The sequence below is a fragment of the Octodon degus genome, unplaced genomic scaffold (assembly GCF_000260255.1).
Source record: "Octodon degus isolate 3935 unplaced genomic scaffold, OctDeg1.0 scaffold00001, whole genome shotgun sequence".
Lineage (NCBI taxonomy): Eukaryota > Metazoa > Chordata > Mammalia > Rodentia > Octodontidae > Octodon > Octodon degus.
The window spans coordinates 1,991,910-2,017,960 of NW_004524577.1; the positions used below are offsets into that span (position 1 = coordinate 1,991,910).

Genomic DNA, 26,051 nt, shown 5'->3' on the forward strand with positions numbered 1-26,051 from the left:
GAGGTTGGGGGCAGGTGAGGTTGGGGGGCAGGTGAGGTTGGGGGCAGGTGAGGTTGGGGGGCAGGTGAGGTTGGGGGCAGGTGAGGTTGGGGGCAGGTGAGGTTGGGGGCCGGCGCTCCCTCCCCGTCCTAGCAGGGGACGGACTCCAAGCCGACCGCTCCAGGCCTGGGCTGCAGGACCCTGGGCGATGACGGCTCCTCGTCTCTAAAACAAGTGGCACTGTCTCCCAAAAAGGCTTCTCGGAAGACACACTCAGCGCACGCACATAGAGCGGCAGCGGCAAGCTTCTGCCGCCATGTGTTACTTGTTTAACTTTTTTTTAAAGATAAAATACGTGTGTTAATACGCAAGCTGCTCTTGCTAAACCAAAACCTCCACATTTGGGTTTCACTGCAGTGTCGGCACTTATCAGCCGGCTCGGGGCCTCTGTCAGAGCGCTCAGGCCCTAAGAGGCTCCCTATCTGGGCCTTGGAGTAAGCCTGGTGCTCGCTGTGTCCACCGCGTCCTGGCGGCTGAGACAGCACGCCCTCATTTCTCACCATTCCGGAGCCTGCAAAGCTCAAGAGCGAGGTGCTCACAAATTGGGTTTCTGGTTGGACTTTTCTCCGTGGGTGGCCGAGTTCTGTGTGTGTCCTCCCATGCCTCTCCTCTGCAGCGAGTGGGAAGAGACATCTCTCTTCCAGCTAGAGCCTCGCCCTTAAGACCTCCTTTAACTTTAATTAAGACTCTCTCTCTCTCTCTCTCTCTCTCTCTCTCTCTCTCTCTCTCTCTCTCTCAATGCCATGCCGTAGTTAGGGCTTTCACATATGAACAAGGGACACAGCAGCCGCACACACGTGGGGTGCATGGAATACATGCTAGTCGTTGTCATCACTTTTTTTCCCCGGAACCGGGAATTAAACTCAGGCCCTTGCGCTTGCCAGGGAAGCGCCTATTCTACTGAGCCGTCTGCCCGGCCCATCGCTACTGTCTTTACCGTTATTAGCTCTGTTGCTCTCCCATTAGCATCGCTGCTGCTGCCGCCGCCACTGCCGCCCCATCACTGCTGTTCCAGTGTTGCCCGCTCTGCTACGCTAATCCTACTTTGGTAGGGAAGGCAGGCGCTTAACAGGTTGGCCCGGCCTCCTCACAAAGGGAATGTTGAAGGAGTTCACACAAGCCGCACATGATCTGATGTCTAGAGATGCTCCCACCAGGAAGAGCAGGGCGCTGTCATTGACGAGGTCACACTCGGAATTTAGGACTTGGTCCCTGCGCAGCCTGTCTTCCTCCCAAGGCTGCAGGAAACATAATTCCGAGTTGCACTTCAGTGGGAATGAAAAGCGGAATGATCCAGGGTTCTGGCTCTGCTCTGTGGACCTGTTCATCCTCCACCAAGTCACCATCCCCACCTGTGATTCAGTGCCCTAGTTCACAAGTTGAGGATGTCACGATAGCACCAAGGTTCTGATGGAAACCAGGGATGCCATACCACCAAGGGAGAGTGCTAGCCCTTTTGATCTTCTTTGGATGCAGGTTCTCATTAAGCTGCCCGGGCTGGGCTTGAACTGGTGACCCTCCTGCCTCAGCCTCTCCAGGAGCTGAGATTCCCACCACGCAGCACATCATACATGTATTGCGTCTCTGGCACGCTAGGGACAAAGCAGTGCACAAACCAGACGCCATCCTGCTTCAGAGAGCTTACATTTTAGTGGACAGGACACTGAAGCGGGCAAGTGCATGCTGTACCTAGACAGCGTCTAGTTAAAGTCCACGTGAACGGTGGGAACAGAGAAAGAAACAAAGAGGAAGGCAGAGTGGCCAGGGCCGGCCGGGGGTTGGGGCTGGGGTGAGAAATTCAGAAAGGCTTTGCTGAGGGGGCCGCTTCGGGGTGAGATAAGCAGAGCACACTTGGGCCTGTGGAGGCGAAGGAAGGCGCTGAGGGGAGAACAACTGCCAGGCCCGTGCGCTCGGAGTCACCGAGTCACGATGAGGATGGAGCGGATGGGGGACGGACGGGCGCACCGCCCTGGCCCGACCGCTGTGGCCGCCCTGGCTCCCTCTGGCTCCCTGTACCCAGCAGGGTGCCACAGACAGGTCCAGATCAGGAAGCCACCCGGCCTGATTTCCAGCCTTCAAAGGTCCCTCTGGCTGCTGCCAGACCAGACTGCAGAGAGCCAGAGCAGGGACGAGGGGAGAAGTGAGGCCAAGGGCCAGAGAGGTCACAAGGGGCTCATTTTTTTCTCTGAAACTGTAAGCACCAGCAGCACAGGAAGTCTTTTGGCGGCTCAGAGGAACTCCCTGTCTCCAAGGACCACCTAGATTTGTGTGTCTCAGGCACAGTACTACTTCCTTATGGCTGGGAGAACTCCAACTGTGATGCTATGTTTAGACCCCTATTTTTTTTAATTAAAAAAAATAGCAATAAAAAATTAGAAATGATACAGAATTTCATTAAACAAAATAATATGAATTTGACAGTATCTGTTGCACTGCATAGTGTCGTCTTCAATTTACTTGTTCAGATTACCAGATAGGTGCACGCAAAATTGGAAAAGAAAGAAAAAAGAAAAAAATAGTTATAAGAAATTAAGAAATAGGCCAGCCAGATAGCTCAGTGGATTAAAGCGTGTGCTTAGGCAGAGTGCATCGGCCAGGGTTCGATTCCCCACGTGCCTTGCCAGCTACACCGCTGAGGCACACTGAGATTGAGACTGGACGTGTTGATGCGCACCTGTAATCCCAGTGCTTGGGAGGCTGAAAACAGGAGGCTCACTATAAGTCCGATCTACATAGTGAGACCCTGTAGGCCCTGTATTAAATACATTAAAGAAAAAGAAAGAAATTAAGAGAGAAAGAGAGGGAAAAAGAAAAAAATTAAGCATTAACTGCTCCTTTCTGTGGATCATCAGAAATCCCCAGCACAACCGTCCAAGTCACCCTGCAAGCGTACATAGATACATCTCTTCCCCTGCTTCCTGTCCTTTCTCCTCACCTCAGTCTTTCTCTCCTTTTGAGCAGATTCATTCCCCTTTCCCAGAATCTATTTTTACATAGTGGAGTATTATTCAGCTATAGAAAGGGATAAATCAGGGGCCTTGATTGGCAAATGGATGCAACTAGAGACCATCCTCTTAGGTGAAATAGATCAGACCTGCATGTGCAAACATCAAACCGTCTCCCTAGTGTAAGGACCTGAAAGGATAAATAACACTGGAAGGTAGAGTGCACCCCCATTTGGACTAAGCCTTGGGGTTGAGCATGCAAAGCACTAGAAGGGGCGGGCGATCCCCAGGGAAGGCTTTTCTGGCCTTTGGCCACTTGGGCTGTCTTGTCCTCCAGGGCTGCAGGTCATCTTGTATGTAGACGAAGAGGAATACAACCCCTTCCTGGTGTCCTCCACTGGCGCAAAGGTGCTAATTCACCAGCAGAACGAATATCCCTTCATCGAAGACGTGGGCACAGAGATCGAGACCGCGATGTCCACCTCCATCGGAATGCACCTGGTAAGAGCGTGTTCTCATTCTGTAGGCGTGGACAGCACATTTTGTTTTTAAGAAAACCTAGTTAGGCACAGCTTAAGAAAAGGATGTCTCAAAAAAACAAAACAAAACAAACAAACAAAAAAAAACCATGGCTCTGTATTTTCCAGTGGTTCCCCAACAGTCATGCCAGTAAGTACATCAAAAGTATCTTGTGTCTTCTGTGTGAATGAGCAAAGATAAGGTACTCATGGGGGAAAAATTTAAAGCATCTTACTCAAAAAAAAAAAAAAAAAAAAAAAAAGAAGAAGAAGAAGAAAGACAACAGCATTTATAGCACCATGATGGGGAAAAAGCGTCAGTTATATGTTTGTCAGTAATAGAATAGAGAAAGTTAAGCTCTATCTTTCTGGGATGGCTGGAGGTCCCAGAAGCGAAGGCTAGTGGGAAGTCTCTGGTCTTCAAGGGCTGCGGAGCTAATACGGCGCCCATCCGTGCTGCCTCATTTATCAAAACCCCTCTCCCTCAGCCTTTCACCTTCTCTGACCTTGAAAACATTCCAACTTATTGATAGGAGTGCAGCTGGGCCTCAGACTCCCACCACCGTTATTGATGACTCCGCTTTGAATCTTTGCCAACCCTTCAAGAACAAATAGTGTCTATTATATTTTTGCTTCATATTTCTTCACAGTAGCTTTTAAAAAACCTGTTTGCAGGTGGAAAATCAAAGAATCTCTCTGTGGATTATCTATTCCTGCCTTTATTTGCACCCAAATTTATTCCATGTTGAACTTCGGACCCCTCATCCCCCACAAACTTGCCCTCCAGAAGAGTGGTTTCTGAACCTCTGTGGCCACAAGGTTCAGGTGGACTAGGCCAGAATCTCTGGGGGACGAGCCCCAGGAGTCCTAGTTTTTAACCTGTCTCCAGTGATTATTACAAGAGGCGACACACTGGGGAAATGTGTTCTTAGGAACTTGAGCAATTGTGAACTACAGGAGAAGAAAATCATATGAGCTGAGCAACTCAGAAGGCCCGCCTCACAGCTGCAAGCGGCTGTAATGGTTTCTACAGCGACAGGGCGGGCAGTAGGGGCTCAGACAGCCGTGCATCCCTGGGCCACTCCACAATGGTCTGCTCAGTGCTTCTTAGGCTTTAGACACTGGAGACCCAGCTTGTGCACAATACTGTCCCTGTCCTTGTGGAACCTAGGCCAGCAATGAGGATCAATAATTAGAAATTATGCCATGATTTATTATAAGCACCGAGTACCATGCAGGAGAAATGCAGGCTGCCTGAGTGTGTGTTAGCCTGTTTGCTGATGTTAGAAGAACATGGCTAAAATGGGAATTTCCAAGGAATAGAAGTTGACTTGTACTTTTTTTTTTTTTTTTGGTAACCAGGGATTGAACTCAGGACCTTGCGCTTGCCAGGCAAGCACAAGCACTTATTGCACTGAGCTATCTCCCCGGCCCTTAGAAGTTGATTTGCCTCGCAGGTGTGGAGGCTACTAAAGCTCAGAGCACAGTGCTCAGGTCTGGGAAGGGCCCCTGCGGCACCAGAACCTTGTCTGTGCTTCGCATGGGGAGACAGAGCCCCGGCGCTTGCTCAGGGCCGGCTCTGCATATAAAGCCACTAAGGCAATTGCAGTCCCACCCTCATGGCCACCTCAACCCTCAGTGCCTCCCAAAGACCCCACCCCCAAGAGTTAAGCTTGGATAATGGAGAAGATGAATTGGGATGGGAGCTCTAGAGCCCTCGGGCCATCTGCGGCTAGAGTGCCGCCTACTGCCTCATGAAGAGGACAGCTAGGGACAAGGGCAGCCGGCTGGCTGGCTGGCTGGCTGTGCAGACCCTTCCCAGGCTGTTTCAAGTGGGAGGGAAGTAGTGTGTGCAAGGCTGGGCGGTGCAAACGCCAAATGTGGAGTACAGTATTGAGCCCTCACCTGCTTGGGTACAGGCCTGCAGAGCCGAGGATGCCGCCTCTGGAGCCGGCCTCCGCCTTGTCTCCTATGGAGACCAGGGCACAGGCAGGGCCAGCAGGGCAGGCTGTGACCCAACAGCTCCTCCACGTTTCCACCACACTGAAGGCGGTGCAAGCTTGGCACCTCTTCCTGCTCTGTGCTGTCCCCTTCTCCCTGTCTCTGCCTCCCACGGCATCTGCAAGCTGGTCTGAGAGAACCTGGAATTTGCAGAAGCACAAAGAGGAACGGATTGTGCCCTCCGCATTTCTGCGTTGAGGCTGGCAGCCACCACCACGTTGTTAGGCAATGTCTTCTTTGTTAGCGGCGGGTAAACAGAGACCCGAGTGAGTTCTCTGCTACACCTAATTTAAGATGTAGAAAATGAACCACATAGAGCAAGGTCAATCAGCTGTAGGCCTGATTTATGAGCATTTAGAACAACAACACCAACAACAAAAAAACCCAGGAGGTGAGCAGGAGGTCACTGAGAACGGGCACTGTATGTACTCAGACTTCCTCCCTGGTTTGTTTATTTATTTACTCATTTAAGTTTGATAATTCAACTAGTGGGCTTAGCTAAGCAATTGTTGCACTGACTTCCCTTACTTCATTGAGAAAGGATGCACGTTCAAAGCACCAGACATTCAAAGATGAGCATATCAGAGCTACTTTCTTCAAATACTTTTCCTTGCTGAAGAAAAGACAAAATTAACATAGCCTGGCAATAGGCTTCCTACCGCGGCAGAAGCAAGTCTTTGTCCATCTTATAGCCAGTCTCGGTTCTTGGGACGCAGCTAACACCCAGTAGCTATTGGAGGGATGCTGGCTGGTTGACGGGTGGATTCATGGGGGATGGACAGACAGAGGTAGAAGCTTTGGGGAAAGACTTCCAAAATCATGAATTGTTTTGTTTGCTTTCTGAGACTGGGTTTCACTAAGCAGCCTGGGCTGACCTCAAACCAGCTATGCACCCAGGCTGGCCTCCAACTGCGAGCCTCTTGATCACAGGCAGGCACCACCACACCCAGGCCTCAGTGATGAATTCTTGAAGGACGAATGTCTTACAAACAATGTGAGGAAGGGTTTGTCCATGAGAACTGTACAGCAATTACAGAAGGGCCACAGAAACTACGTTAAGCCAGCCTCTGAAAAATCACTTTGGTCCAAGTGTAATCAGTACACTAGAGAGAGACAATGCAGGCCTTTGCTGAGGTACAGGAGGTAGGAGGAGAAGGAAACAGACTTTAGAGATGTCACCATGTAGAAGCAAAAGGCTTGACAACCCATGTTAGCAAGAAGAGCCGGGGGAACTTAGGTGGATGCTTAGGTCCTAGCGCAGGCAGTGGGGTACGCTGTGTCAGGCGCAGAATTAGGTGACACAAGCAGAGGGAGATGACCACTTCAGTTCTGGATGTGCCCATTCTGCTGTGCCTTGGGAAAAAGAAGGTGAGAATAAAGCATCCAGGATGTAGATGCTACAAACCTGGCGCTCAGGAGAAAATACGAGAGGAAACGCCAGGCCCGCAAGTGAGTGTCCTCAGCGAGGCAGGAGCAGAGCCCTGCACACTGCAGATGTTTAGGGGCCGAGCAGAAAGAAAGTGGACAAGGAGAGTCTGAGGGAAAGGACCAGGAGCCAGCAAGAGATAGCGACAGGGAGGCCAAGAAAGGCCTTTCAGGGGGTGAACGCAGGTGCCAAAGGCAGGTGGGCAGGCTACCGAGAGCCAGGGGAAGGGCGTTCCCGGAGCTCTTTGCCATACAGATTTCAGTGGTAAGCAGAACCAACCTACACAGGGCTGGACAGGGCCGGGGAGAGAGCTCAGGTGTAAGCGCCTGCCTGGCAAGCACAAGGTCCTGAGTTCGATCCTGGGTACCGAAGGGCTGGATGGTAACTGGGGGAAGTGGTGTGAACAAGGGTGGGCCACTCGCCCAGGGGCTGTGCGCAGGTCACAGGGAAGGGAGCTTCTGCCGTCACTGTGGGTCCCTCTGGACTTTTCATCGTAAGCCCATCCACAGCTGCCTTTCCCAAGCGCATGCGTTGCAGGGCTTAAGGCCAAGCCCAGCTTTGTAGCTGTGCTAAGCAATCTCCGAGCCTTAGTCACCTCATCTGTAAAGTGGGGGCGCTGATAACAGTGATGCTCTTTTGTGACTAAGAAAATTCTTGTAGAAAGCCCTCAGAAATGACTGGCTATCGCTCGTGCTTTTCTAGGAAAAAAGATGTGAAGGGAAGGAAAAATAAATTTGAAGCAGAAAAGATTGCTGAGCCATGGAGATAGCTCAGGGGTACAAGCGTCTGCCTGGCAAGCACCAGGTCCTGAGTTCAATTCCTGCACCTGAAAAAAGAAGGCTTGGGGAAGGCTGCTTTTATTTCCCCCCTTCTTTTCTTTTTTCCTCCTGCTGCTTTTCCCTTTTTCTCATCCTCTCCTCTTCCTCTTTTTCTGTGTGTGTGGAGCCTTTGTACCAAGCTAATTTACCAGCCCTTAAATAAAAGAATTTAGGGCCGGCCAAAGAGCTCAGCAGATTAAAGCACCTACAAGCAGGCACAGGGGCCGGGTTCGATCCCCAGGCCTGCGGTGCCAGCCCCGCCCCCAGGGCGCGCTGACACAGCGATTGAGACTGGGCGGGTGGCGCGCGCCTGTAATCCCAGCGCTTGGGAAGCTGTGAACAGGCGGATCACTAGGAGTCCAATCTTGCAGTGAGACCCTGAACACCCTGGAGACCCTTCCCTAAAGTACAGAAAAATACATAAAAAATTTGGAATAGGTTTGTGCTAACTCGCTGTGGTGCTTCCAGGGGCTAGAACTTGTTTTCTTCTTTAGTTACTGCATTTGCTGAGGGCGCCCCCTTTGGGAGATCAGATACTGAGCTGACTTCTGCTTGTATTATTCCAGTTCATACGGAGCCCCTTAGAGTTCTGCAGAATGTGAAGTGGAGATTTCATCCCTTAAATAGTCAACAAATTGTCCTAACTTTTACATATATGGTTTTTCCCAACATGCGTAGAAGTCCAAATTCATAAATACTATAAATGGCATTCACAATGTATTACAAAAGAAAAGGAAAAAGAGTCAAAGCACTCATAAAGCCATGGAAAGCAAAGTGTTTCCTCTCTTTTCTAATTTTTAAACTTACTTGTCTTTTGGGTCACAAAAGCGGAACACTGCTCTTCTGTAACCTGCTCTTACGTCCTCCTTAGAGTCTCTCGTTAGCCTCTTTCCTGGCGTTAATCTTCCACCGCCGCAGTAACGGCAGCAACAATGTTGCTGTAGAAATGTAGAGCTCGTCCTTGCATGCGAAAGTCCTCAAGTCCTGGCAGCATAGGACTGTGTCTCGGTACTAGAGGGAGGCCGGCTCTGGGCCGGCCCGACACCGGAAGGCGTGGGGTGGCAGCCCAGGCCTGCTTGCAGCGCGCTGGTGCTCGCGTACACGCTCCTCCTAGTTCCCAACGTCAAAACAGTCTTTAGACCTTGTTGTTTAGGGATAAATGATGGTGCAAAGCCTAGGCACACTCAGTACAGATACAATTTTCTTCCCAATTATTTCTCTATTCAGAATTGGGGGAATTTGTGACTGCTCACCAGGGTCCCTCCCATAAATGAGGTACTATTTGCATGTAGCTTACACCCATCCTTGCATCTACTTCAAACCATGTCTAGATTACTTATGATGCCCAACGCTAGAAAAATAGCGTTTATACTATATTGATTTGCGAGAGACACAATAAGGAAAACATCTGTCCGTGTGCGGTAAAATGCAATGTTTTAATATTCTTTTTTTCAATTTTAAAGAGAAAAAACAAAAACAATATGGAATTTCAAACATGGTGATAGGCAATTAATAATGGTTGTTAACATTGCGTATTGTTATCTTCGAAGTAGTTGCTCACATTGCCACGGATAGGTATGCAAGGTTGATCAAACAATGAGGCATTAACTGTTCCTTTCAATGAACCAATAGAAATTAGTGGCACAAAAAAAAGAAAGTACTAGCACAACTATCTTAGCATATGTAAACACACACACACACACACACACACACACACACACACACTCCCCTTCCTTCTCTCTTGATATTCTTGCTCTGTGACGCGCTGGCTCTGTGGATGCAGGGGCCCACTGGATGCTTTCGGGTACATGCTCACTGTTTTGCCTACAACATAGGGACTCCCTCTGTTGAATTAGGGCTTATCAGCTGGACTGAAGTCAAGCAAGTAAGAGGTAGAGCTTGAGAAGTAGACAGAGGCTAGCCAGGGGACATCCATAGGCAAGGCTTGTCACCAGCTGGGATGGGGTAGCTCTCTCATGAGAAATGGAAATCATGCCTGGACTAAAGCAAAATGAGAACAGAGGCTTATGACAGAAAAGAAGCACGGCTGAGCTGAGCGCTCCACAGGCAGCGGAGTCGAGTGTCTGGTGGACATCAAAGTCATTAGTGGCTTCTTCCGGAAGAGTGGGAGCCTCTAGGAAGAAAGGAAGGGCTCTAGTATGCTTGTGCCACTTGGCACACGGCTCAAAATGTGCTGAGAAATGTCGTGCATTCTCCCCTCTGGGCAGAGATCTCCCTGAGGAGAGGCAGGATGGCGAAGGTGCAACGCGCATCTGGGCCTGGCGACTCTAGCCCACCATTGCTCTGCCTGTTTCACCGGTTCACCTCTTATCTAAGGAATCCAGGGCTCTACGTGCTTTGGAAGCAGCCTGGCTTATGTACCCCCTTCCTGCGAAAGTCCTAGCTGCCTACCTCTGGCCTCTCGGGCTGCTGCTTCCCAATCCTGCCCGTCTGGGGCCGATGCATCTGGGCTTGAATCCCCAGGCAGTGACAGCAGTGACAGGACCAGTTTGTGACTCAGGGAGGGGGTGGAGATGCTGAGCAAGGGATAGTGCAGCCCGAGCGCCAGGGCAACTTTACTTTCCACGCCGAGTGGCCGGAGAGGTGCGAGTCAAGTCAGCTGTTTGTGAGCAGAAATCACACGAGCTGGGTGACTCAAGACATGTTTCTCAGGGACACTGGAATGACTATGTAGACGAGAAGCGCTAGCTCGGGGTCAGCTTTGTAGCCAACTAGACAGACTCTGCTTGGCTAGGGCAAGAAACCCAGGGGTGAAGCGGGTGCATTCGGTTTTAGGGACCGTGTTGAACCATGTAAACCTAAATGGCTCGGTCACTGACTCATGCACTGTCCACAGTGCAGCATGTGGGCCATGCTCCTCCGGCAGCGCCTTGTGCAGACTCAGAACCCACCTCCTGCTCCATTCCCAGGCCCCGTCCCTGCGGCTCTCCCTCCACCCCTGCAGAAGTAGCAGCTCATCTTGGGAAACAAGGGCAGGAGAGGGCCACCGTGGCGAGAAGGACAGGGCCTCCCCTGACCCAGAGCCAGGCTGGTTTCTCCAGCCCTGGCAGCTCAGGGTACCATCTCCACTTGCTTACTGAAGTTGGTGGGCATCTTGGTCATGCCCTACTGGCTGAGGGAGACAGGATTGTCCTTTTTGCTGTGGGCAGAGCCTTGCCCTCAACCGAAATCTTACCACAGTGGGATGTCCACCGTGGAACCAGGAAATGCCACACTATGCTGGGTAAGCCTGGGACGCCAGCCTGCTTACCGTAGCTCAGGCCCCTGAGGCTGACCCAAAGCCAGGATGCGAGGGGAACACAGTCTGAGCGCCTGGGACACTGTGAGGAGACTCAAAGAAGGTGACTTCGGTGGTTCCTGGTGAACACGGTTACAATGGAAATGCAGAAACAACAGTGAGACGGTTGCTCTCTGGGAGGGACAGCCTGGCTGGGCCGACCTGCTCTCACACAAGGGAGTGACCAGGCTGTAACCAGACTGGTAGATGGCCCTCGGTGTTGTAAGGAAGCAGGAGCTGGCCAGTCGAGAAGCCATGAAAGCTGGAGGCGGGCCGATATTTATCACCTGTCCTCCCACCCTGCCCTTTGGGCTATGCCACTACCTGGGCTTGCCCCTGGGCACATTCTCCACCTTTAAAGAGGAAAGGTAGGGATGCCATGCAACTGTCCCTTCCTGCCCCAAGACCCTCAGAAGGAAGCAGATAGCACCAAGATAAGCGGAGTCTTGGCCACCTTGGCCAGCTGCACCTGGCTTGCCTGAACATCCAGACCCTGGTGCCCGGGTGATGGGGTTTTGTGGAGCCCGTAGCAGAACCACACTCTGTGCAGAGCTGCGCAGGACTTCGGGCCCCAAGGACTCTGCTCAGAGCTCAGAGAACTTCAGGGAACTGCAGTATCCTGGGGGACCCTCTGCATCGCAGCTCCTAGCCCGGCCCTGGAACCTCCAAAAGAGTTTGCTACCTGCCTACTAAGTCCATTTATTTTGTACCAACCTGGAGAAAAGCACACTCTTCATCCTTAGTGAGAAGAGCAGGGTGCAGGGCCAGGTGGATGTTTGCCCATCTAAGACGAAGTTCCTTCTGCGTGAGAGGAGGTGCCCCGAGGGACAGCAGAGTCCAGCTGGCTGCCTGCCCCTTTTTCACACCTGTTGCTTAAACATTTCAAACTGAGAACTGTCTATTGCTCCTAATGGAGGAACTTGCCATTAACTGGGGGATTCCTGGGTCAGCCGCGAATGACAGCACAAGCAGAAAGGACGCGCCTGAGTTGTCTGCCTAGCAAGCCCCGCCGTTCTTTCTCTCCAGAATGTTGCTGCCCTTCTACAAACCTGCTATCTTCTTTACCCTAGATGCTTTGCTCCTAAAACTAAAAATAAATAAGTAAAGCTGGTTGGATGTGGTGGCGCATGCTTGTGATCCCGGTCCTCAGAGGTGGACAAGGCCAGCTCTTTCTCACTCTGGGGTTGACCATGTCCCTTTCCTAAGCTTTCCAGTTTCACTGATCACTACTCAGAATTATCTAATTTATCTAGTGACTTTTTGGCCATCTGCCTGTCTACCCTTCTAGAATGTAGGCTCCGTGTGGCAGTGAGGGTACAGTCTGTCTAGGTCACCGTGGCTTCCGCGGGGTCTCTAATGACACAGGCACCTAGTAAGTGTTCAGTATCTCTATGTTAAACGAATGACTAAATGACCACTCAGATTCTGGGGCTCCCTGGAGGATGGGACTGAGTGTGGGCTGCTCTGATTGCAGACAGAGTCCTTCAAGCTGAGCGAGCCCTACAGCCAGTGCACGGAGGATGGGCGTGACGTGCCAGTGACGAACATCTACAACGCTTCCTACTCCCTCCAGGTACGGCATGGCAGGGGTGCCCAGACTGGGGCTGTGGCACAGGGACAAAGTCTCATCTTGCCCGGGTGTGGCTGGGACCAGGAACTGGCATGAAGATCCCTGGGGCTGGTCCAGAGACCTCGAGGACAAGGGACGCCGGCCGGCTCCAGTCCTGTTCGGTCTGCTCAGTCCGTGTGTACACGAGAGCTCAGTCGCCGCGGGGCTGGTGTGGAATGGAACAGAACAGAACGTACAGCCACCGCCGGGCAGGCCTGCTGGCCAAGTGGGTGCCCAGTGGGCCTGGGCAGGTGTGGGCAAGCACCAGGCGGGAGGGCGCCTCGGGAGACACCAGACGGCGACCCGTGCTGAGCTCCTGGGTCACTTGCAGGTGACTTGGACAATTCCCAGGCAATAGCCAGCTCTGATCTGGGTGGCTGGTTGGCCCCTTCCAGGGCTATGCAGGCAGCAGGCCTGATTCTGCTAACGTGGGTGAGATCGAGAATCCGAGCATTTCATGAGCAAACACAGAGGTCCAGCTCTTCTGAAGAGCAAGGAGGGCCGGCAGCGCTAAGCCCATGCTCCTGGAGGGTAGAGGCGGGCAAAGCCACCCCATTAAAGACCACTGACCCGCTGGTCTCCATGGTTCTCATGCCACCCCAGCGTACTGTGATCCTCGCTGGCCTCTGTGGACACCGGGTTTTCGGCCCACATGTGGTGAGCCTGTGGGTTTTGTCTCTCTTCCTGGGAGTCTTTGTTCTTCAAGCAAAACAAAGTCGTGGGCACCTAGCACGGCATCCTCCGGCTTCCGTCAGCATGGTGCTAAGAGGCGGTGGATGCACTGCATAAACAGGGACTGCTAGGGATGGCCTGCTTATAGAATTAGAAACACAATCAAATGGACTTTAAGACCTCTCCTCCCTCCACCCCCCCCCCAAAAAAAAAGAGGTAAGCTCACTGCAAAGATGCCTGTGGGGAACACTGACCCATAAGCTGCCATGGACATGTCAACGTGTTGAGTCACCACGCTCAGAACAATTCCATGGAGCGGGGATTGTACTTCTTTCAAAGATGAGCACAGCAAAGTATCAGATGGGTTAAGTGACCTGCCTCAGGACGCACAGGTGGCAGGTGGTGCATGTGGGGCTTGAGTTCGAACTTCAGCCTGACTTCAGAGCTCGGGCCAGTGGCTTTCATGCCATGAGCTGCTGCACAACGTGACAGTTTGGGATCCTCCAAGATCCGGGAGGGGAGTCCGCAGCTGGAAATTGGGCCCCTGGGGCTGTGTGTGCGCTTCTTAGCAACTGCTTTCCCACTTGTTCTTTGCCAGCCTTCGCATGACAGACAATGACCACTGTCGTCCTGGTGCTATGGGGTTCATTTCAGTCCACGTTCTCAGTCCCCTTGGTATCAGGGCACCGCCCTGGCCCAGGGGACAGAAGGCACAGGAATGCCATTAGCCGCCAGGGCAGGATGGTAGGGAAAGGGGCGCTCTTGGGCACCCTGGCAAGGAGGCTCAGGGGTCTCTGGGCTTCCTCTTTCAGGTCTGCCTTTACTCATGCTTCCAGACAAAGATGGTGGAAAAATGCGGGTGTGCCCAGTACAGCCAGCCCTTACCGCCCAATGCCAGCTACTGCAACTACCAGCAAAACTCTAACTGGAGTGAGTGCCAGCTACAGCCCCTCAGCCTGCACCGGCCTGGCCCGGGCCCCTGTGTCTCTGTCCCACTTCCCTTTGCCTGAGGGAGGTGTTAGACGTTAGCTAGACTTTTCCTTCTGTGGTCAAGTCTGGCCTAAATGTTGTCTCCCAGTTAAGGCCCAGCCCTGCTGGGGTTACAGCTTGGCCACCTCTATCAACAGGCCCTGTTGACAGTGTCTTTGCAGGACGATAACCATAAAGAGTTAGGCAATTTGACCAAAGTTGCTCAGCCAGGGAGTCGTGGAGCTGTACCCCAGCAGGCCCCCAGCAAAGGCTGCTTTACCCCCAGCTCACGTTCCCCACCACTGCCAAGGCATAGTTGATGTCCCAACATCATGAGCCAGCATTTGTTTCCAGAGAATCAAGGTTTGGAGAAAAGATAATAAAGACTTGAGGACTCCATGGTGGCTGGGGGAAGGGCCCAGGGGACCCCGAAGCTCATGCCTCTTATCCATGTCTCTCAGTGTATTGTTACTATGAGCTGTACCAAGCCTTTGTTAAGGAAGAACTGGACTGCCAGACAGTATGCCGGGAGACATGCAGGTGGGTGGCACGAGAGCGGGATGGGTGGGGTGGGATGGGATGGACCTGCGTTGGGGCCAGGCTGCCCACACCCCATCTGTCCCCTCCCCCCCAAGATTTAAGGAATGGACCCTCACCGCCAGCCTGGCCCAGTGGCCATCTGAGGCTTCAGAGGTAGGTTCTCCGGCCCTGTCTGTCCCCTGAGTCCCCCCGCGGGGCCCTCACAGGTGTTCTTTCTCTCTTCTGGCCCTGGGGGTGGCCCAAGGGAGGGCAACATCTCACTGAGTCCCAGAGAAAAGGGGGTGCCCAAGGAAGCCAGAAGATGGATTCCGCCAGGCCCACCCTCTCTGTCTCCATCACAGAAGTGGTTGCTGCGAGTTCTCACCTGGGACCAAGGCCAGCAAATAAACAAACAGCTCAACAAGTAAGTCCACCTCCATCCAGTTCCCTCTGCCTCCGTCCACCAAGCGCTCAGCCTCTGCTGGCTTCCTTATTGCCAAACCCGCTCCTCTTCATGCAGTCCCTTAGTCAACAAATATTTATTGAGCTCCCATCGTGAACTAGGCCCTGCTCAAACTCTTGTTTGACCTTCACCAATGGCATGAAATTCTTGTCACACTGAAGGTTTGAGTGAAATAAGGCATGCAGTAGTAGTGCACTGTGGTGTGCAAGGCACTTAGGCAGATTCTCACATAATACACCGTGGAACAGGCAAACCCGTTGTTCACCTCCATCTTTCAGCATCCTCAGGGGATTAGTTCTGGATCCCCTCTTCAGATCCCAAGGAGCTAGGACATTGGAGTCCCTTATGTAAAACAGCACAGTATTTGCATAAAATCTACCACCTCCCCCACTACAGTTAAATCATCTCTAGATTACTGTGATACCTAGTACAAGGCAAATGTTTGCAAATGGTTGTAAGACTCTGGTCTAGGGAACAATAACGAGAAAAAAGCCTCCACTACACGTTCAATCCAAATGCAATTTTTTCTGAAAATAGTTCATCCCCAGTTGGTTGAATTTGCAAATTGAGAGCCCACCAATAGGGAGGGGAGCTGAGCTTGCATTCTGCTTGGTCACAGTACAGGGACTCATTAGTGCCGCTGCCTTCCCAGCTGGTAAATGCTTGGACCGTCCTTCCAAATGCATTCTGATACTCACTGTTCTATTTAGTCTTATAAAAGACACTGGCCATCATGGTCTAGTGCATTTGTTTCATGGCTTTCTAATGTATTCTGGCCCATTTGGCAAAATATTCCCTTGAGCCTTGAAACTTCTAATCCTACTTAGCTCTTGGACCAAGCAAGTCATTTCTGATGCAAGTTGGGGAGGACTCACATTTCTCCCATCCACTGCCATCTCCCAGGGCACCAGGGCTGTCTCTGTAGGGGCCAGTCTTGCTCTGGTGCTGGGGACCCAGGTGACCAAGCAGTCACAGTCTCTGCTCCAGGGCTCTACCGTGTAGTGGTAAAGCCAGGCTTACACCAAGCATTTGCAAAACATTCCACCAAGCCCTGCAAATCTAAGATCCCCTTCGCCAATTCTGGATCCACAAAAGTATCCTATTATTTCTACCTTTTCCCAAAAGATTAAAGCTTCTAGCAATCATGAACCTCCTCCGTTCTGGCATAGCAGCAAACAGCTAGGACAGAGCCGCTCCTTTGGGATCAGCTTCTGGTTCTATAAGGAAAGAACAGAGCCCAGTAATGACGAGCGTGGGCCGGAAGCTAGTGCTGTCTGGGTTCACGTGTTAGCTTCGCTAATCAGTAGTTGTGCAGATGTGGCATTGCCACTTAACACATCTAAGTCTCGTTCTCCACATCTGTAAAGTGGAGGAAAGATCGAAACATACCTCCTCACCTTGCTGAGAGATTGTGAGAATAAAGTTAATATAAAGTTCTTATAACAGTGCTGGACCAAACAGGAGGCTCCCATTAAATGCTGGCTGCCACTGTGGCTGTTGGCCGCCTTAGCAGCAGCCTACCGTGTTCTTTTACATTACCGGCTGTCTCTTCTATGTAGTTGAGATTGCAATCAGACAATTACCGACAACAAAGTTTAATGAAGAACAGCAGACTAAGGGAGTCTGGCTAGGCCACAGACTTAGCCTGGAGGTTCAGAACTCTTTGTGGAATGAATGTAGAGTCTGAGAACCGGACCAGAACCAGGAGATGAGGTCTAGAAGAAGCTGAGGTATGGAAGATGTAGGTATACAAGAACTCTGAGGTTCGGGTGAAGCACAGGGATTGCATTCTCATGCCCCTGAGGAGCTCAGCACCTAGGCCACCCTGAGCCTAGGTGGGAAGGATGCGAGGGGGCTGGCCAATGGGCAGAATGCCGAAGCTGCTAGCCCACCTGGGCCCCACCTGTTGGAATCTCTGTAGGACAGACCTGGCCAAACTCCTGATATTCTACAAAGACCTGAACCAGCGGTCCATCATGGAGAGCCCGGCCAACAGTGTGAGTGGCGCCCTTGGGGCCCTGTCCAGGGTCTGTGCATGTGCTCCTCTGCCCTCCCCTAGGGAGCAAGTCAGCCCATGGGGATCCAGCCTGACACAGCAGGGTTCCAGGGCAGCCAGGCCTGGGCGAGGCAAAGAGAGCGAGAGGGCAGGAGGCTTCCGGCAGGGCTGGTGCAGGACTCTCGGGGCGCTGGGGTTGGGGCAGGGGCCGGTGGGCAGAGGGTGCCTCCTGGCGCTATGACCCGGCCTCCCTGGCAGATCGAGGTGCTCCTGTCCAACTTTGGTGGCCAGCTGGGGCTGTGGATGAGCTGCTCCGTCGTCTGCGTCATTGAGATCATCGAGGTCTTCTTCATCGACTCCTTCTCCATCATTGCCCGCCGCCAGTGGCAGAAAGCCAAGGAGTGGTGGGCCCGGAAGCAGACTGCCCCCAGCCAGCAGGGCCAGGACAACCCAGCCCTCCAGATGGATGAAGACCTGCCCACTTTTACCTCTGCTCTGCACCTGCCTCCAGCCCCGGGGGCCCAGGTGCCAGGCACACCGCCCCCCAGATATAATACCTTACACTTGGAGAGAGCCTTCTCCCACCAGCTCCCAGATACTCAGGCGCCCAGCGAGCCCTGAGACAGGCTGGGAAGAGAGCTCTAGACAGGACTGCCCGCCGTGGCCTAAGGACTAATTAGGCCCCAGACGCACAGGGGACCTCCTGTCTCTGCTCTAGGCTTTTGAAACATGGCCTACATGCCTACTGTGGACAGGACAGAGGTGGGCATGGGCAGCAGAGCTGCTGGGTCCTGCCCAGCAGTGCCATTGGCCAGGATGAGCTAGACCCTGCGGCCTGAACCCAGCACATCCACACGAGGAAGACTGCAGGCCAACGTACCCGCGCCATCTGGGAGAGAGCCCAAAGCGATCTTTCGCTGGGTGTCGAGAGGGAGAAGGAGGCCTGCAGAGCCCCGAACTGGGGTTCTGCCCACACCCTGGCTGCACTGGGGCATGAGGATACAGCTCTGAGTAGGGAGTGTGGACAGTGGCTACCAAATGCCAACAAGAAGAGACAGCACCAGCCCTGGGGGCAGCTGTGGTGCCCAAGCCATCCTGGGTCACTGGAACTGGGGTGAAATGTCCTCTGCACCCCTAGGCATGGACCTGGCCCAGACCTGGGTGTGTGCATGGGAAGGCATGCAGTGGAGGAGGGTGCAGGGTGTGGTAGGCGCAGGGCTGGGGCCAGAGCAGGTACAGGTCATATTTGCCCACTCCTGGCCAGTGGTGTCCTCAGGACCCAACCTCAGCTGCTTCTTTACCCACCAGCTCAGCGAGCACCCCTGCCTGGCACGATGGCGCATACCTGTAGCCCTAGCACTCCAGGAGGCTGAGGCAGGAATGCCCTGAGTTGGAAAGCGCCCCCAGCTTACCTATTTGCAGAGGCCCTGCCTCAGAATGAAAAATAGAAAAGTAGCTGTTCAGTGAGGGTCTGGTTTCAGTCCCTACATCCAGAAAGAGATAGAAACCCTCCTTCCCCTGCTGGCAGCAAAGGCCAGCCCTGCACCAACAAGCCAGCTGCCCCGGGCCCACTATGCAGCACATAGCTTCTGACCCAGTGTCAGCCCAGGAGCGAGCCCTGTGCAGGGCCCTGTTAAGCACTTCCGAGAATTAGCCCGGGGACTGCAAACCATTGCCCAGGGGCTAAATCCTGTTTCATTTGTAAACTGAGAATATTTTTTCCCACTTTGAAATAGCTTAAAAAAATTATGTGTGTCTCTGTGTGTGTGTGTGTGTCTGTGTGTGAGTGTGACCCAAGACAATGATACAACTTGGAATTTTCAGTCTCCAGAAATAAAAGTTCATGGGCACACTGTCACACCCGCGTGTTTGACTCCTCGTGATAAAGTGGAGAGGTTAAAACAGAACCACGAAACCAGCTAACTTCTTTCCCGGACCTCTGAACCAGCCTCTGCCTCTTCTGTGTGTGGGAGGACAGAAAGTTTAGGTGACTCGCTTGGGTGACACAGACAGGAAGCGCACAGGATGGGAGTCCACAGGGCCTGCGGTCGCCACCTGTGGGAGGCCCGCGCCCAGTCTCTGTCCATCTTCAGGGCAAGATGATGCTGTTTGGGGTGGCCTAGCACCTGGCTTTGTCCTTCATCCCTGGTGGGGAGGGGTCTGCAGGGGTGGAGCTAGTGGCGCCCAGAGGCCTCATGAAAGTGAGAGGTGTGCCGAGGCCTGCCCCCGGCTATGCTGGAGTGCCCACCTCTGCCCCAGGCTTCCCTTCCTGGCCCTCGGGGGAGCTGCCCAAAGGCAAACCAAAAAGAGGTCGTCAGCCCAGCTGCCTGGTGCCCCCTGGGGAGTGTGCTGCAGCCAGGCTGGTACAGAGGCACGAGCCTGGCTTCCGACTGGCGGGCCTGGGTGGCTGCAGCCAGTACCAACAGGGAGCTCCTAGCAGATGCCCCGTTGGCTGCTGGCCAGGGAGGCGCTTCCTCCTCGCCACCCTGGCAGGAGCGGGGGCTGTGCCCTCAGATTCATGGGACTAGCATGATGTCACCACAGGCACATTTCCAGGAGGCTGCTGCTGGGTGTGGCCAAGGTGAGGTCGCCAGCGCCGGCTCCTCTGTCAAGGGTGAGCTCCTCTCCCCTCCAGCTCCCTCCATTCCTGCCTGGCTGAGGTGGTGCCCAGCGCCGCCCCTTCTCCTCCAGTGCCCCTGCCCGGCCAAGTGCTAATGGGCCCCTCTCAGGCCTTCTCAGCCCCTGGAAGCTGGAGCTTCTGCCATTACACGATGTTCCTTCGCTGGATACACTTTTTACCATTATTACGCAAGGTACGGGGCTCTCTAGCACTGAGCTGCATCCCCAGCACTTTTTACATTTTATTTTAGATAGGGTCTCCCTAAGTTGTCCAAGCCAGCCCTGAATTTGCAGTCTTTAACCCTCAGTCTCTCCAGAGCTGAGATTATGAGCATGCGCCACCAGGCCTCCATGAGGACAGGAGTGGTGTCAGCCGAAACAGGACTGAAGACCGGTTGACACTTAGGAAAAGCTTGTGGAGCTGATCAAATCACTACCAATAACAATGGCACATACGGAGCTCTTACTGCTTGCAATAGAATCTGCTACGTGCTTCGTACATAGCAGCTCAGCAGTTTTGACAGCTCAGGTCCTCTTGGAGATAAACGGAGATGTACAGAATTCACCTGAGAGCCACTCCACTAGGAACTGGTGGGTCCAGACCAGTGGCTAGGATCTGGGGACTCAGGAAACTGTTTTCACATAGCAGATTTTCCACAGATGTCAAGTTGGTCTGTTCCTCAGAAAGAAAGCCCTCTGTGGTTCTCTCTGGCTTCAGGTGCAGCCTGCTCAACCCTAAGACCTTCCTGTCCAAGGACCCGGGGTAAGGTGGGAAGGACAGCTGTTGTCCCTGACCACTTCCTAAGCAGCCACGACGGCCACGAGTCACTGACACCAAGGAACTATAGCCAGTTACATTCATAGGTCACGGGAATGCTTGCTCTTGACATGCCCCCATCTGCCAAACTACCCGACCTCCTGGTCTCTCTGCACCTCCAACTTCCCCTGCTGAGGCCTACGGTCCCAGAGGGCATTGCCCTGTGAGCCACAAGTACCGCAGCCCCACATAGTGCAAATCTGCCCTCTCAGAGGTGAATAAAGATTCCTGCCTGACCTGGGGCTGAAAACTCAGGAGAAGGTCTTGGCCAGAAGAGATATGCAGGCAGCAGGACGGCAGTGCGAGTCAGAGTGAGGATTAGGCCACCACTGAGGAAGCGAGGAGGTCGTAGGAGGAAAGGAAGGGCCAGCGAGGTAGCTCAGCGGACTAAGCACCTGGTTAGGTAAGCGAGGGACCAAGGGTTCAATTCCCTGTATGACAGGCAGCACAGGCCCCGGCCAAGGACAGAGTCCAGACGTGGTGGCGCACACCTGTAATCCCAGCGCTGGGGAGGCTGAAAACAGGAGGATCACTACCAGTCTGAGCTGCATTGTGAGACCCTGTACCAAATACATGAAAAGAAGGAAGGAAAGAAGGAAGGAAGGAAGGAAGGAAGGAAGGAAGGAAGGAAGGAAGGAAGGAAGAATGGAGACCCAGCCCTTCGCACTGAAGCCGCTGCGGAGGCAGGGAGAGTCTGCGCAGAAGACAAAACAATGCCAGGCGTGCTCCTTACCACTCTCCCTCTCTGCCACTCTCCTTCCTCCTATCCCAGAGGCTGGACCACCGCGCTTCCTGCTATGATTTCGCCCACTCGGTGGAGCTACTGGGAGCCGGAGGGACACTTAGGGGTGGGGCTAGTGGGACGAAACGCAGTCCTTGGGGCACGGCCTTGAAGGGGCTACTGGGCCTCCGGCTCCTCTTCCTCTCTAGTCACTTCCCAGCTGCCATGGAGAGAGGGGTTGCTTTTCACCCCACGCTCCTTGCTGTGCATCCTTCCTGTGTTGTCACAAACCAAAGCAATAGGGCCAAGCCCCAAAGGCCAAAGCCTCTGAACGCAGGGGCAAGCATAAACCTTTCCTCCTGGTAAATTGTTCATCTCAAGCGTTTTGTCACAGCAGCAGGAAGTTGACGAACACAGGGGCTCAACCAGCAGGGATCACTTCCAGGGGCACAGATGCGCTGGCTGCCGTGGCAGACGCTGCTCCCCTTCCTTCTGCACTTGTCCTCCCCTCATTCATTCATCTTTCCAGGCCCAAACGTCTCCAACTCTGCGATCTCTCCTCACCCGCGAGAGTTTGGAATACTACGCATGACCGACTGATAGAATAAGCAAATCATCCCACTTTCCAGGCCCAGTTTGGTGACCGGGTCAAATCTCTCTCGTATTAGCACCTTCTGTCTAAGGACGAGAACCCTGCTCGCCTGGCCTGTGGCTCTCCAGCCTCATCGAATTTAGTAACTCCATCGTCCACTCCATTTGCTTTCTCTGTGAGCTTTAGCTCGTGTGTGCTACGCAATACTGGTGCTTTCTGCAGCCGCGTTCAAAGTCTTACTTGGCCAACGCAAGTTTATCGAGCACGGTATGAGCGTCTGATGGCTGCACAAATTAACACAAATGTACTAGATGATATCAACATGGATTTTGGTCCTGACAGTTTTGGAGGCCGGCGCTCGGAGCGAGCCTCACAGGGCTTACGAAGCAGCAGAGCTGCGCTCCCTCCAGGGGCTCCAGAGGAGTGGTGTCAGCCGGTGGGCGCCCCTCACCTTTTCCAAATGCTAGAGCTCATTTCTTGGCTCCTGATTCCGTCTTTAAAGCTACCCGATTAGCATCTTGCTTTGGTCATCATGGAGACAACTGGTGCTACCAAATCTCCCTCCAATTCCTTTGTTAAAGGACATTTGGGCTGGGGAGATAGCTCAGCAGCCTAAGTACCTGCCTGGCAAGCGCAAGAACCTGAGTTCGATCCCGGCACTGCACGCTGCACCAGCCCCGCACCGAGCAGGCCACTGAAACTGGGTGTGGTAGTGCACAAGGGTAATCCCAGCACTGGGGAGGGGGAGGATGTAACAGGAGGCTCACTGTGAGTCCAAGCTGCACAGAAAGACCCTGTGCCTAATAATTAGCTAAAAAATAAAGGACATTTGTGCCCGCTGTGGTGACACATACCTGTAATCTCAGCAGTAAGGGGGCTGAGGCAGGACTGCTTGACTTCAAGGCCAGCCTGGGCTACACAGGCAAGTTCTAGGCCACCCTGTACTACACAATGAGATCCTTTCTCAAAAAAAAAAAAAAAAAAAATAAGATATTTGTGATGACATGTAAGACCACTTGATGTTCTTCCCAGGAGAAGAACTTTAATCACACCTGCAAAATCTCTTTCTGTGCCACGGACGGTAACACTCATAGACTCCAGGGGCTTATTTGAAGATATTCTGGGGACTTCGGGGTACGAGTGCTTACTGTGTGTGCCAAGCACTGCATCTCTAATTCAAGCTGATGACAATCCTTTGCCTGCATGGAACTCATGTGTTACTGAGACACGGAGAGACAGACACCATCATCATAGGAAACAGTCAAGTTCTGTAGTGCTGGGAAAAAAGACAAAGCCAGGAGGGGGTGGCCAGGAGGGAGGGCAAGCCAGCAGCTGTGGCAGTCACAAAGTCACAGTGCTACTTGGTCAGGGCTGAGCCGGGAAGAGTATTATCTGAACAACTGGAAGGAGTCTTTCACACAGATCTAACAGGGAGAAGCGTGCTGTGGTGAGGGGGGAATCCACCCCTCTCACCACAGTAAGGAATAAGTTTCTTACTCTTGGAATATTATTCAGCCACTGAAAGGAATGAAATATTGATACGCCTCAAAAATATTATGTTAAGTGAACGAACCCCAGCAGACACAAAAGGTCATGTGCGCATGGTTTCATTTATATGAAAGATGCAGAGGTAACTCGCAGAGGTGGAAAGCAGGTTTAGACTGGGGCAGGAGAAATGGGCACTGGTTGCTTAGCGGGCCAGGGACTTCCTTTGGAGTGTGAAAATGTTTTGGAACTAGATAAAGATGGTGGTTACATGGCGTTGTAGATGCAATGAGCAGGAAAAGCTGTTAGGGAAGCTGTTAGGAAAGTCTGGGCCTTTCCAGTGCAGATCTATGAAGCGGGCCTGCATGAGACACTGTCCTGGGCTGCAGGCCTCCAGCTGGACTTGCGGGAGGCGTTGTGTGGGCTCCAGGCCTCCAGCTGGACTTGCGGGAGGCGTTGTGTGAGCTCCAGGCCTCCAGCTGGACTCACGCAGGATATGAGGATCCAGGCCCCCAGCTGGAAGCTTCGGTCTGTGGTGTGCAGACTTCTTCCACTCTTTGCATATGATTCTTCGGGTGATTCATTATAAAATAATCTTATAAATATGTGTCCTATATTGTATTGTCCCCTTGCAAAACCCCAAAACACAATGGTTAATTTTATATGATTCGCCCCAGTGAAAATATTTGAAAAATGTATTTAAGTAAAAAGAATGGAGTTGACTTAAAGGAAAATAACTACACATAAAAAAAGCAAGACGAAGTCCAGATAGACAGTGGAAACTTGGAGAGGCGATCAGAAGCACCCTGCGCATGTGCAGAGTCGCTGGCAAGGGACTCCCATTTTAAGTGGCAAAAGCACAGGGCTGTGCTCTCCTATTTTTAAATCTCAGAGGAGAAGAGTGAGCAGGTGGTCAGATTCTGCATGCAAACCGGCAGACTCACAAGCTACAGGCATTGACAAAAAACGCCTCCGCCGCCGCCGCCGCCGGGAGTGGGTCTCTCTCTCGCTTGGCCCCGCCCTGCTCCTGCGAATTGGGGGCCAGGCTGCCTCGGTGGGCGCCCCGAAAACAGTCCCCGCCCAGTGCATCTCTGCGGGCGCAGCCGCAGCCGCCTCCACCTCCCAGCCAACCTGGGCCTCCGTCGGTCCCAGGCAGGGCCAGCCGGGGTGGAGGGCAGCCTGGATCAGCAGGATTCCTAAGCCTCGTGCTCTAATTGCAGGCCACGCGCGCGCGGGCTGAAGGAGCCTCATTGTGCCCAGCTGGACGTGGAGGGAGGCGGAGCACGCGAAACCGACCCGGCTGCTCCGAGGCTTCCTCGGAGGCATCTTCCCAGCCCGCCCGCCCGCCCGTCCGTCCGTCCGCCCGTCCGTCCGTCTCAGCTCCGAGCAGAACCGCAAGGTGCCGGGCCGAGCTCCGGTGGCAGCAGCGCTTTCGCTCGCCGCGTGTGCCTGCAGTCCTCCGCTCTTGTCCTCCGAGCCCTCATAACCCACTGAGCGCTTAGGCTCGGCCGTCAGGGGCCAGGCTGCTGAAGGGGCCTGCGTGCCCGGACCGCTAGCGGAGGCCTCTTCTTCGCCTGCTGACTTTCCCCGGCTGCCCGCGGCCTTCTCCAGGTCCTCCTGAGCTGGCCCTCACAGCGCTCCCCGCTGAAGTCCCGTCCGACACCCCCAGCTCCACCCGCCTCACAGCGCTGCCTTCCCGCGGGGCCCCTGGGACCCCAGACCACAGCCCGAGCGAGCGCGGGTCCCGTGTCCCTGCCCCTTCTACCTGCACGTCCTCAGGCATGGCAGACACCAGGCTTAGGCCACATTTGGTACAGGAGCAGAGGGGCACCGCCACTCTCTTAAAGTGCAGGTGTGGGAGCTCAGTTATGGGGACGGAGGACTCGAGTCTGCCATACCAGGTCACATTCCTGTCCGCCCTGTGGACAAGTGCCACCCAAGGCACGTGGATTTCCAAGGAACAAATAAGCACAGGCCCTCATCCTGAGCAAACTACACTTGACACGTGAACGGCCTTCTCCATCAGGGGACCCCTCGTTCCTGGCATTCCTCACCTTCAGAAACTTTCATTTTCATTCCTTAGCACTGTGCGCGTCCAAGACTGTCCTGGGATTCAGAGTACGTTGCGTGGCGTCTCCTTCCTGCCTCTGTCCTCCCGTGCCCTCCTCCTGGGCCCAGGCTGTCTCCAGACCCCCAGCCTTCCCTGCACTCCCAGCTCATCAGGACTCCTTGTCCTCGTTCTTTCCCAGCCCCCATGTCCACACACGTCAACCACCCTCTTAAGGCTTCTTCTCCTCTCCAACCTTGCAACTCTGGATCAGTCCACACGGGAGTTTTCTCTTCCTGTTCATGGGATAACCATTCTGGGGACAATAATATAAGGGCACCAATGGGCCGGTGCTACGACTTAATATACACCTTCTCAAACTTAATGCACTCACAAATCACGTAGGACTCAGACTAATTTTTTAGGCCTCAAGTGAGGTCTACAAGAAGACAACAATATGCAATGTATTAATTATTGTAACTCTCCCATTAACCTAT

General features: G+C 53.3%; 1 protein-coding gene across 2 annotated transcripts in view; it reads left to right on the forward strand.

Moving 5' to 3' along the window:
* Positions 1-19,011, forward strand: part of Scnn1g (sodium channel epithelial 1 gamma subunit) — a 28,138-nt gene extending 9,127 nt beyond the window's left edge. For both annotated transcript variants that reach the window (XM_023714188.1, XM_004623120.2), the window contains exons 6-13: positions 3,322-3,485; positions 12,520-12,618; positions 14,139-14,256; positions 14,757-14,835; positions 14,931-14,988; positions 15,177-15,238; positions 17,199-17,274; positions 17,532-19,011. In XM_023714188.1, coding sequence (XP_023569956.1) covers positions 3,322-3,485; positions 12,520-12,618; positions 14,139-14,256; positions 14,757-14,835; positions 14,931-14,988; positions 15,177-15,238; positions 17,199-17,274; positions 17,532-17,894 — 1,019 coding nt within the window. In that variant the 3' untranslated portion in view covers positions 17,895-19,011. The remainder of the gene's footprint in view (positions 1-3,321; positions 3,486-12,519; positions 12,619-14,138; positions 14,257-14,756; positions 14,836-14,930; positions 14,989-15,176; positions 15,239-17,198; positions 17,275-17,531) is intronic.
* The last annotated feature ends 7,040 nt before the right edge of the window (positions 19,012-26,051 follow it).